Consider the following 12,716-nt stretch of genomic DNA (forward strand, 5'->3'; position numbering starts at 1 on the left):
CTTTAGTTAGACGCCAAGGGTTGTACGACAAGCTCGGAGCCACAACAACGGGCAAAAAAAAATTGTTTAAAAAAAAAAAAAAAAGTAATTAAAGGTTTTCCTTTGTTAAACTGGTAGAGAAAGATAGAATCTTTATTTTTTGTCATATCATTTTCCCCGCCCTTTCTCCTATTCCCTATTAGTACCTTGCCTGTGTATCTTCTTTCTCTTTATTCACTCTATCCCTCAGTCCTCTTTGCTTTTCTCCTTCCTCTCCTTCCACCTTGTTATTCACTGACGTGACAGTCGGAGACTTGATGTCTGACCAGATAGAGCATGCTTTGAGACTTGAGAGCCTCTTGTCTCAACGCAACTGGTTATCACACTCTCTCACACACACACACACACACACACACACACACACACACACACACACACACACACACACACACACACACACACACACACACACACGCACACACACGCACACACACGCACACACGCGCACACACGCACACACGCACACGCACGCACACGCACACACACACACACAGAGGAAGTGAGTGGGTACGACGGGCTCCTCTCCGGTTACATGGGCACCCTTGTAATTAGAAATTCAATTCTACAAAGGGCTCCTGCATTGTGTATAAGAGCGCGTGTATGTAGATGATATAAGGTGTGCCATGATTAAATGTACTTCTAATGTATTCTCAAGTCTCTCTTATTTGTCCTCGTCACGTCCATCGTCTGTCAGAAGCATCACAGGACGAGGGGAAAAAGCCCCCGAACTGGTCGGAAGGACGAGCTGTTGCCCAGTCAGAGGCTGACACTTGAAAGAATATGGACGAAGAAGGATGAGCAGCGTGGGAGGGAATTCACTCATGAGAAAAAAGGATCTTTTCGAGGATTTCCGTGTTGTACGATGTCAATCAAAGAGCAAAGGAACTGCTGCACAAGGACATCTGGAACTGCTGTTTGGGGAACTGGGAAGTCCTGACACAAAAATGAATCATACTTGGTCGGATTTCCATTTTGGCTTTTATTCTTGGACTTTGTACGGATTCATATTTTCCTTACTTCATGAAGCATGAATATAGATATATTTCCTTCCGTGGTTAAGTATGATGAAAAGGAACTGAAGAAGGTGCAAGAGAAGATGCAGCTAGAATTGACCAGTGATGGGTTTTTATTGTTTTGTTTTATTACATCCTAAAGTCAGTGTGGAGAATTTAAGAGGTATGGTGTTTGGTGAGTGATTGAATGTGAGGTTCCTATTGAAGGTTGTAATTTAGAACAACAATGATCTAATGAACTTTAGGGCTAATTATTCCTTTGTTTTTATTCATTATGAAGGAAAATACACTCTGAAGCATGAGCATATTGTGTGACCAGGAGACTCAAAAGAGGCTTCACATTCTGTATTGAAGATAGAAACTACAACTACTAAAACTGAAATGATTGCAAAAACAACAGAAAAATTTAATCTTAAATTAGTCAAAGATAAACTAATGGAGCCTTTTATTATTTTGTAATTAGTTGGATGCCTAATCTAGAAAAAAAACAAAAAAAACAACAACAACAGGAGCTTTATTTTCCCATCAGGGAAATTGATTTGTGACCATCATAAACAAAGAAGACATAAATCAAACATTAATAACACAAAGAAATAAGCAAAATACACATAAAACAAGGACAACCTCAGAAATGTTTCTTGTCAATCACTAAGTCAGAATGTTGAAACTTCTTCCACTGAAAGGATTAGAACTTCCTACTAAACAGGTCTCCTCTACTGGCGATGCTCCAGGAACCAGATATAATGTTTCTCACTCACCAAAGAGGACACGTGATCAATTACTTACTAAACAGCTATAATGTTCAATAGGCCACGAAAGGAAGACAGGCAGACAAGACAACTATCCAGGTGCATCAGTGGCAGCATTTCACCCCTCTCCTGTCTTTCTTTCTTCCACTCTGTGTGTGGGATCAACACGTGTCTCCTTTGTGTCTGAGTAAGTGACACTGAGGCTAATACAATGCCTTTAATGTAACCACATGTGTGTAAGCAAGACGGAGATGCTGGCATACAGCCGCGGTACCTGTCTGTCAACATAAGGCCGGGCTCAGTGGCGAATGTATTGGAAGTGAACTCTCATCCATTCCAGGAAGGACCTTAACTGATGGTTTGTTTTGTTTTTTTGTGGAGATGTCAACATTCATGCACACTACCACATGCTTGGACACTGACTGTGACTTTGAAAGTGATGGATTTCTGCAGTCCCTCTGGTGAGATCTGCAGCAGCTCGGCAACCACTCGGATCTCCTGAGCGCTCACCACTGATGCCACCTCTTGGCCTTCAGCCTGCATTGCAAAGGAAAAATGAACAAAAGGAACATTTATTCCGTCTGTCCGTCATGCAAAAAAAAAAAAAAAACACATCAAAGGGACTGATTTACAAATGGAGCGTGCTAAACTGCATGCTCACATGAATGGATTGTGCTCTCAGTTTGTACATTTTATAAAGAATCATGAGCCTAAATAAGGAGTCTGCTGAGCATGAATGGACAGTAATGGTAATTTTCTGTTTTAGTCTGAATTGGATAACATAGAAATGTAATAAAGACATAACCTCAGACATTATCTAACTTTATTTAAAGACAGTTTCTACTATATTGTTGATAAATTGAAGAAAGATCCCCATTATACCTCATGTTTGTTAAAGTAGACATTTCCCAAGTGCAGGACGGAGGAGAGCACTCTAAAAATGGCTGACTGGTCGTCTGGGGTGAAGCGAAGGGTTTCCATGGCAGAACGCAGACGTAGGAAATCCTCTCCATCGCTCTTTCCCATGATCCCACAGTCACCTCCCTGTGCAGAGAAAAGGAGAGGGTTGAAACAGTGGTTTGCGCAGCTATCTTCTAATGAACATTTCGCTGCACACGGTGTTCATATTTATCTTCTACCTGGTTGAGGTAATAGTAGGTCTCGGCTTCCTGCAAATAGAAAGCCTGTTTCTGCTGAGAAGGAAGACCTGCGAGCATCTCGTAGAAGATGTGGTAGTTCCTTTCATCTTTGGCCTAAAGCAGAAGCAGAGATTTACCCCAGCATGTCCACGAGCGAAAAAACAGAAAAGATGTTTACGACATTGCACTTATCTGGAAGTCACACCTGGAAGACAATACGGGACTTTTCCAGCAGATACTGAGAGGTTATGGCACCGCTAATCACACCACTGTATGAAAGACAAAGGCAACCGAAGAAAACACAAAAACAAGAACAGAAGTGAGACGAGAACAGCCTCCAAAAATGTTTAGAATTTCATGTCATACTCACTCCTCCAGAAAGACCTCTATGTATTTCCCAAAGCGACTGGAATTATCATTTCGCACAGTTTTGGCATTTCCAAAAGACTCCAGCAGAGGAGCTGCCTCAAGTATCTACCATTTAAACACAGATGAAAAGCACAACTTTTTTTTATCATTTTTATCACGCAGGTAACTGATATGGTTTGAGTGTTTCACTTATTAGAATGTACTGGATCATAATTTCAAAAAACATACAAACAAAAAAATCGATTTCAGACAACAACAAAAAAAAAAGATTTATCAATGACAATGACTGATGGCTTGTGAGGATATTCACAGTAACTCAAAAAAATATCATCACACCAAATGACAAAACCCAACATTCTTTTATTCCAATGGCCAAGAATGTGTAAAATGCAAAGCACGAAACATGCAGGACGAAACCCACTACCTCAATCTGCTCCGGAGGACAGCCACAGGAGAGAAGATGCAAGTGGCCATAAGTTATCATTCAAAATAGAAAAGAGCATGTGCAAACATACATTCACGCATATGTGTGTGTGTGCAGTCTTTAACTTGATACTAACCCATCGGTAACAATGTCCCCATATCAGACACTAATACATGGTGAGGTGAAGACGTGTTTTGATGTTGGCTGGGGTTAGGTTACTGTTAAGTTTAGAGCCGGACCATTGATTGGTAAAGCTGAGTTTAAAAGGGATTATAGTGTGTGTGTGTGTGTGTGTGTGTGTGTGTGTGTGTGTGTGTGTGTGTGTGTGTGTGTGTGTGTGTGTGTGTGTGTGTGTGTGTGTGTGTGTGTGTGTGTGTGTGTGTGTGTGTGTGTGTGTGTGTGTGTGTGTGTGTGTGTGTGTGTATATACCTGTTGTGCAAGATTGCATTTGTGGTGTACTGCTGCCAGGTAGCGAAGGACGAGCTTGGTGGCTTCCGTTTTTCCAGACCCACTTTCTCCACTGAAATACAGAACGAACATACTGGCATCACCCATCGAATTAATTTGAAGAAATATGTTTAAAACGTTTGATAAAAATGTAAGTCGACCTTTCAAGATCATACACTGTCTTTACATATCAAATATGCATATAATCAAAATGATATATGCATTAAAAGTTTAAGATAAATTGGTCACCTAGCTACACGTTTTATGTAAAATACCAAAAAATAACTAAGAATTTATGCACATCATTTTTGAGCCAGGTTCCAGTAGAACCTCACCAAGTGTGAACATTATTCACACTTTGAACACAACATTCTACTTTTATTAATCACTTAGAGTGGCCATTATTCGATCCTTTTCACCCCACTGCTGGCACATGTGGACTTTTTGGCTTAAATGACTGAGTGACGGGAGACCAGGCTAATCTTGCAGTGGGCAAAGCCTCAGTTCCACGTTTGCGTTACACCACCTGCAACGGTCTCACACAAACACCCATGCACGCATCCAGCACTTTGCCGCTGCCAACCGCCTTGGACTAAATACCATCATTGCGTAAGCTTGGCCAAAGCTGGGCAGTGTGTGTGTGCAATTGTCTGTGCAATTGTGTGTGTATTTAGGGACACCAGCACCTCGACCACATTCCAGCATAAGGTTTCAGCTCACACGCCGCTGAGCTAAAAACCTGGTCACTGTACACCAGACCTCAGTTACCCCTCAACATGCACTCACTGACACACACAAACACACAATCCAGGTTTGTGCATTTAGACACACACGCGCTTCAGAAACACTATCTGCGCCTGGCCCAGACCTGGCTGGGCTTTCCTTACAGGTGTCTCCTTCCGAGCTCGGGTAGAGTGTTCAGGGCGTGTGGGAGTGTGTGGGTGCGCTTAGTGTATTATGTGATTGTTTCAAAGAGCGCACGCCACCGTATGTGCACGTTTGTGGACGCATTACGCAGGTTTCATATGTGAGAATTGCGAGTGCACGCTTCCAGTTGTTAAAAATGTATTGGTGGGTGTGTCTTGTTCCGCTTAAATATCGTTTCTGACACAGAGTGGTGCACCTCTGATGAATTGGGGGGATGTGAGAGAGGTTCGGGATGGGCCTGTCTTAAGTTTTAAGATTAATACAAGAAAACCTCACAAAGTTGCACGTTGCAAGACTTTGATGAAATGCTGGCAACTATAACCATGTGACACATACTGTGAATTTAATTAAAAATTGAAACTGTAAGATGGCAAGCTTTGGTCACTCATTTATATCTATAGAGAAAGGCCCAATTGTGGCATATGACAGTCTGCCTCTTACCTTATTATTATGACTTGGTTGTGTTTGGCATCCATCATTTTGGAATGAGCAGCATTTGCTATGGCAAACAAATGCCTGAAAAACAATAAATGCATCAAGTTATCAGAAATTGTGAGAGATAACTGCACCAAAGAAAATAACTTCCATTCTTTAATTTTCTGGCAATACCTTTCACCATGGATTTAACAACTGTACACTGACTTTTGTTATCAATTTCAACTAGCTGTCTGCACTGTACAAGTTCATATGTGACTTACGGAGGATTTTCCCCAAGTGTACAACCCTTGTAGAGCAGCACCATGTCCGTGCCATAGATGTTGTACAACTTGTAGGGGTTTACAGACACCAGAATACTACCAATGTATGTCTGAAGAACAGAAGTGGGGGGGGGGGGTTGAATAAAGTGATAAAGACGTTTGAAGAACTCAAACAAATATGTAATTAAGAATCACAACACTGGCGAACACACGTATTGTGAGTATTATACACTTACATATATAAGCTCTCTTTCAAACCTTTTTCTCATGTTCAGCAGAACAGCTCCTTCATGCATCTCCCTGGAAATAAGCAACAAAACTGAATTATGCATTATCACAAAGTAAAATACCTGCAATTGCATGCCATTACACCACTGAAGGGCTGAAGCAAAACCTCACTAACACTAGGTCTAAAATAGGGTACACCCACAACCTCGCGGAAGAAAATTTGAGTACCCAGAATAAACCTATGGATAATTATGGAGAACATGCAGCCTCCATAAGATTATTTGAACCATGGTCATCTTGCTGTGCAATCTTCACTGTAAAGTGTGTGATTTTTGTTCTACTTACTCTAGCTGTGTCATATCTTCGACACCATCTTCTTCTCTTTGTTCCCGGTGATTCACAGTAGACAGGCTTCTTATTGAATACATCTAAAACATTCACACACACACACACACACACACACATGCACACACACACATAAACACACAAATGAGGAATGAGGAAAGAATAACACTTTTTAATGCACAGTAAATCAATGCATCTTCCCTCAAAGCGAAATTGTAAATTCCTCTTTTCAGGTACTTTAAGATTATAGCACAAACAGTTTCACAGGTTCAGAGTGTATTGAGCATTCTTATGTGATTACTATTAATTTAATAACTATTACCTTGTCAAACCAGTTGCCCTGTGGTTCCCCCTCCCTGCTGAGATTCCACTCCCCCGGATTATGAGTGGAGATTCCCTGTGTCATCAGACTGTTGGGGTCCAGCAGTTCCTCATCTCTATACATTGACCATTTACTGAGGTTTTGGACAGTCCCATGTGGTAGAACCCTCTCTGCACTCCAAACATCTACACCTCCCTGCATTGCTGAGGCATCAATACCCGAACCATGCGCCCAGTGCTGATCTGGGCCAGATCCCTGGACTTGTGGTGATACTACAGCATATGAAGAGGGCAAGCGGAAGGAGGCACCCCGGAGGTTAGCGTTCTGCAAAGCACCAGAGAGGTTGAGAGAGCGTGGTTCAGGGGTGCTAGGGGCACCAAGACGTGTCATGATGTTATCACCTGGAAGACGATAGTTTGCCCCCCGAAGGTTTGGGTTCTTTGATAAAGCATTAGACAGGTCAAGTGTTCGGGATGTTGAAGCAGGCGTAGGGCGGGTCATGAGAGTACCATCTGGCAAATGGTATGAGGCAGATCTAACATTCTGATTGCGGAGAGCATTGGAAAGGTCAAGGGAGCGTGACTCAGTGGTTTCAGCAGATCCAGGCTGCCTCAATAATGATGAGCTTGGAAGTTTGTAAGCAGCACCACGAATGTTAGCATTGAGTAGGGCACCAGAAACTTGAGGACCAGAGGGGACTTGAGGTTGATTTCTCGAAAACAAGGATGTTCCTTCTGGGAGCTGAAACTTTGCTTTACGTAGGTTAGCATTCATCAAGGCACTTGAGAGCCCAGCTGATGACAATGTACTCTCAGCACGCTGTGTCTCATCTCTTGGATGGGTCAGAACAGAGCCATCTGGTAGTTGATAAGAGGCCTTACGAACATTAGAATTGAGAAGCGCAGAGGAAAGTACTGAGGAGGAAGATGTGGCAGGCTCAGCTACTGGCTCATTTCTTGTAACTAAAGTTCCATCTGGGAGCCTGTAAGTGGCTTTACGTACATTTGGGTTTAGCAGTGCAGAAGAAAGCAAAGAAGAGGAAGGAGAGGCTGCATTTGTGGGCTCTGTCTTCGTCAGAAGAGTACCATCGGGTAAACGATATGTGGCTTGTCGCAGATTGGGATTGAGCAAGGCGGAGGACAACATTGAAGAAGATAGTGGAGATGAATTACTAGTTACTGGAGTCTCAACAGCACTCCGGGACATTGCCAGTGTGCCATCGGGAAGTTTGAACATGGATCCCTGGATTTGTGAAGTGCGCAATCGACCAGAGAGAAGTGGGGAGGTACCTCTTATACCTCCTTGTTCAGGTATGGTGGAAGGAGGAGCTGGCAAGGTAGAGGATGAGGGGGACATGTGTCGCTGAAAAGGAGATGTAAAGGAAGCATTGCGCATCTGTGATGTAAGCATTGCAGAAGACAACTGTGGAGAGGAGAATACAGAGGGGGCTGAAGGGGCTTCAGCCTGAGGGGGTGTTAAAACAGTTGTGTAGAGGTTGGCATTACGTTGTAAAGGAAATGAGTAAGAGCTGTTGCGTAAGTGAGAGCTCTGCATTAATGCATTGGATAGCCCAAGTGAGGCATAAGGGCTTTCTGTTTGATTCTGCTGGGCATTTTCTAATATGTCCCTTTGTACCGGAGAAGCACCTCTCTGCAATGATGCAGTGCTGCTGACATCTTGCAAATAAGGGTTCTGGAGTGGACGCCCTAGATTAGGTGATAATGGCGCAAGCTGAGGGAGACTTTGAAGATAGGGTTGTGTTATAGGAAGAATTGGCAACTGTACAGGAGAAGCATACGCACTGTTGGAAAAGGGAGCACTGACAACCTGTGGGTTTGGTAAAGCATTTGAAAGCATTGGGGAGGGCCCTGGCTCCATCAATATATAGTCATACTGAGTGATAGTTTGTGAAGGTGGAAAAGGGCCGTGAGAAGGTCTGGAATGAAGTTCTCCAGGTTGAGAAGATGTTGGCCCCAGACTGTAAGGACTTACTGACCTGTGAGGCAGGGGAGAAGGTGGGTGAGATAACTGTTGCCTGAGAGAGGCTGAACGTGAGGGCAGAGTAGATGAATATTGCAGCGGTTGTGGAGATGGGGATCTATTCTGCAGCCTACGCACCGAAGGCTGTGGAGAAAGAGGGCCATTCTGTTTTAAAGGCTGTGGAGTGCTGGGAGGCACTGGAGGAGGACCTCTGAATGACTGCCTGGACTGAATAGAGGACTGATTTCTGGGCATTCGTACAAGTGGCTGCCCTCTTCCTACAGGTCTGTGAAAGCCTCTTTGTTGAGCACCAATTCGCTTGGACTCCCTCATGCCTGTTGGCCGAGAACCGGCTCTGGCTAATATGGGTGTTGCCCCTACGGTCCCTATCTGTGAGGGAGGAGGTGCAGGGCCACTGCGAATAGATGATCTGAATGGGGCTACTTGCTGTGTAACAGGAGGGCCATGTCTGCTGCGTCTTTGTAAATAGGGGTTGGCTGGAGAAGGTTTCACAGCCCCCATGGGAACATGTGTGCGACCTCCTAAACCACCTCTTAGTCTTCGGGTAGAAGAGCGGGTGGGAAGGGGTCGATTAGTGACACGAGATGGGGAAGGAGAGGGAGAACGATGGGGAGAGGTGGGGCGGAAGGAACGTGGTGGTGACTGAGGTCTTTCTGGTTGAGGTGAGCTTCGCCTTTGTGGGGATGGTAGAGGAGGAGACGGAGAATGCCTCATCTTAGATGTCTGTTTTCTTCCTTTGAAAACATTTGGTCTGGTAGATGGCAAAGGCACTGCATCAGGAGGGGGCTGCTGTCTGAAAGAAAGCCGAGGGGAGGGTGGCGGGCTTGCTCTTTTCCTCAGAGATGCCCGGGGAGAAGCTGGGGGACTAGAAATTGGAGATTGAGGTTGGACATTTGAGGGAACCCTGTGCAACCCTATTCCTCCCCTTCCTCTTCGTAGGGATGGTTCTGCTCTTATTGACATTTCTCTCCTTGAGTTTAGTTGAGAAGAAGGTGGGCTGGGTGGTCTTCGTCTGTCAACTCGGGGAGTATGTCTTTGGCCTACCATTGAGCCTCGCTGAGAGTTCCCTTGTCTGTGTAAGTGTGAAGGAAGATGTGGGTCTGACTGGATTCCTGTTTGATAATCCATGTGATATGCTGAGAGGTGGGTTGAAGGCTGTGCCCTTCTCCTAACTGATCCCTGTCTGAGGGGTAGCTGTGGGGATGGGAGGGGACTCATTCGTCTTACTGGTCGAGATAAGGCCGCTGGTGTATGCAATGCTGCATGTATCAGTGGTTGCATTGGTGGGACCATTGGTGACATCTGCCCCATCTGGAGTACTTGTGAGTCTTGCAGGAATGGTGCATGGTATACCTGGGCGGAGAATTCAGGTGGTATATGAGGCTGTGCCAAGTAGCTTGGAGAAACTGAAAGAGGTGGGTGAATTGGCTGAGGGGGCAGAAAATGCTGTTGAGGCTGTGCCAAGTAACTTGGAGAAACTGAAAGAGGAGGGTGATTTGGCTGAGGGGGAGGAAAGGGCTGTTGGTGAATGCTCATAGACATTGGCATGGGTGATTGTCCTGGAAAAGTTGGGGTCTGTTGCTGGTTCATGCCAATATGGTATTGGGACTGTACAGGGATGTAAGTGGGAATGGACTGATCATAAAGTGTATCTGATGCGATTTCCAGATTGTTGACAGCGAGAGCTGGGGACGCAGCTGGAAATACTGGTGATGAGGGAGGGGAATGAAGAGTAGGTTGAGGCAGGGGTTCTACCTCTAGTCTGTCTTTTCCAAATAGCCTGACCTGAGGCCTTGGGACCCTGAATTGCTCTGCTGAAAGTGGCTCAGTTAGAGGATAAGACAATTGTTCTTGTCCAAAGATCGGTCCCATCTGCAATGGATTGAGTCCAGCATCGATAGGGATAGGTTGTTGAAAGTGGTTATAAATAGAGGCCGGCTGTGTGTATTCCAGTATTGGCTCATTATATTGGCCAGAAACAACAGCATACCCACCATTCATCATACCAAACTGATCTACCAAGCCATAGTGAGTACCCATATTGTGTTCAAAAAAATCTTCATACAGTCCAGAGTCAAATGGGTCATAAAGACCATCTACAGAATCACCATAGTAACCATAGGATTCTGGCTCCATTGCATACAACATCCCATCTTCACCATAGTAATACTCAACATCTTCATTGCCATAGTAATCTTCATACTCATCATCATAATATCCATAAGGATAACCATAGTCATCCACATCATCATCATAGTACAACCCGTCATCATGATAAAAGTTTCCCTCATCATCATAGTAACCATATTCATCTTCCCACTCTTCATCATCATAGAAACCCATTCCTTCTCCATAGGGGTCATATGGGTCATAGCTTCCAGATCTCCATTGGTCATAATCTTCCTCATAGCCATATTCATCTTCATCATACTCATATGCCTCATTGTAATATTGTGTCTGTCTCCCTCTAGTGCCTCTGTTAGCAAACGACAGTGTCTTTCGCCCTCGTCTCCCTGCCTGTGAACCAAGTTGACCTTGTCCCTTGGAAGTCAGGAACCTGCCAGTCAACCAATTTGTTGCTGCAGCTATTCTTCCTACCATCCAGCCTTTGTTCTTTAATGTTGGTGCTGCTTTCTTTTTCCCAAACATCCCTTTGAATTTTCCTCCCAATCCCTTTGCCTCTGCTGCCATTTTCCCCTGATCGCCCAAGCCAGATAGATTTATTGACTTTTTTGGTGGTGTGGTTTCTTTTGGGGGATCTTTTTTATTAAACAAGCCAAAGCCAGATAGGCCTGGCTTTTTGTCAGGTGAAGCAGTTTTTGCTCCAAAACCAGAAAAAAGTTTGCTGTTGCCCAGAAGGGGTTTGCCATCAGCAGAAGGTTTCTTTTTCTTGGAGAGTCGTAAGAAAAGACGAGAGGTGCTTTTGAGGTTTTGCTTTGGTTTTGCTTTCTGTGCCTGCTGCTGCTGCTGTTTGGAGGGCATGCTGAAAGGTGAAGCCTTCCCTGTGATGCCCGAGAGGGCTTTGGAAGCTCCTTTCAGGTGAGCTCTTGCGTCTACTGTCTTTTGTGCTTTAGCTGCTCCTTTCTTCTGACCTTCTGAAGCAAAGCCCATCATGGCCTTGGAGGCTCCTTTAATATTGAAATCGCTCATCTTCTTCAGATTTATTCCACCCATACCTTTCTTAATTGGTGCCTTTTTGCCTTCATCTTCATCAGTTGTTGATTGTTTGGGAGGCTTAAATCCCTTTACAGCCACAGCCTTTGATGCACCTTTTAAAGCTGCTTTCCCTTTTCCTTTTTCAGGCTTCTTGGTTACTACTTCTTCTTCTTCTTCACTGTCAGCATCTTCTTCACTCATCATTTCCTCCTCTTCTTCCTCCGACCCATCCTCTGACTCACTGACAGGCTTCTTTCCTTTTCCCTTTTTTCCATCATCCTTCCCCTTTCCTTTAGCAGGTGGCTCCTCTGCCTTCTTTCCTCCTTTCTTGTCATCTTTCCCTCCCTTTTTGTCATCCTTCGCTCCCTTCTTTGGTTCCTCTGACTTGCCTTTTTTGGCTGCTGATTTTGAGTCACCTTTTTTGGGTGGCATGTCGTATCCTAACTCAAATCATTCTCAACAAAATGAAGAAATTTCCAAAAGTGAGAAAACACAGTTTCGAAGTCAAAATCACTGTCGAATTGAAGAAGGAAAACAGCAGCTCGAATAACAGCGACATCCTTTTTGAGCCAGTTGTTTTGAAGTCTTCTCTCCTTTTACTTGTATCTGATCCATCTACATGACACCCCAGAAAGACACTGAAGTACACTTGGTCCAGGTTAGTTGGTCTATAATGGACACTGAGACAAACACAAACCACAGTCCTCTAAAGGCTGAATCTCAGTCATCAGTGTTTGCTCACAGTCAATCCTCATCTGTAAATGTTCAGCATCAGCGTCAGCATCTACATCTGAAAAAGATCAAATTCTGTCTTAGAGTGTTAATAGAAAAGCAGTGTCATATTGAAACTGAAATATCA

The 12,716-nt window shown here is 44.2% G+C and overlaps 1 protein-coding gene across 1 annotated transcript in view; it reads right to left on the reverse strand.

Moving 5' to 3' along the window:
* Nucleotides 1–12,289, reverse strand: part of myo15aa (myosin XVAa) — a gene marked incomplete at both ends in the record, with an annotated part of 35,307 nt that extends 23,018 nt beyond the window's left edge. Inside the window, 16 exons of the mRNA XM_080487231.1 lie at nucleotides 2,225–2,338; nucleotides 2,684–2,845; nucleotides 2,941–3,054; nucleotides 3,146–3,209; nucleotides 3,311–3,414; nucleotides 4,163–4,253; nucleotides 5,549–5,623; nucleotides 5,806–5,915; nucleotides 6,042–6,105; nucleotides 6,379–6,461; nucleotides 6,701–7,942; nucleotides 8,819–9,566; nucleotides 9,746–9,895; nucleotides 10,055–10,179; nucleotides 10,316–10,515; nucleotides 10,810–12,289. Coding sequence (XP_080343357.1) covers nucleotides 2,225–2,338; nucleotides 2,684–2,845; nucleotides 2,941–3,054; nucleotides 3,146–3,209; nucleotides 3,311–3,414; nucleotides 4,163–4,253; nucleotides 5,549–5,623; nucleotides 5,806–5,915; nucleotides 6,042–6,105; nucleotides 6,379–6,461; nucleotides 6,701–7,942; nucleotides 8,819–9,566; nucleotides 9,746–9,895; nucleotides 10,055–10,179; nucleotides 10,316–10,515; nucleotides 10,810–12,289 — 4,926 coding nt within the window. The remainder of the gene's footprint in view (nucleotides 1–2,224; nucleotides 2,339–2,683; nucleotides 2,846–2,940; nucleotides 3,055–3,145; nucleotides 3,210–3,310; nucleotides 3,415–4,162; nucleotides 4,254–5,548; nucleotides 5,624–5,805; nucleotides 5,916–6,041; nucleotides 6,106–6,378; nucleotides 6,462–6,700; nucleotides 7,943–8,818; nucleotides 9,567–9,745; nucleotides 9,896–10,054; nucleotides 10,180–10,315; nucleotides 10,516–10,809) is intronic.
* Between the last annotated feature and the right edge of the window lie 427 nt (nucleotides 12,290–12,716).

Source organism: Lipophrys pholis (genome assembly GCF_963383615.2).
Source record: "Lipophrys pholis genome assembly, chromosome: 19".
Classification (NCBI taxonomy): Eukaryota; Metazoa; Chordata; class Actinopteri; order Blenniiformes; family Blenniidae; genus Lipophrys; species Lipophrys pholis.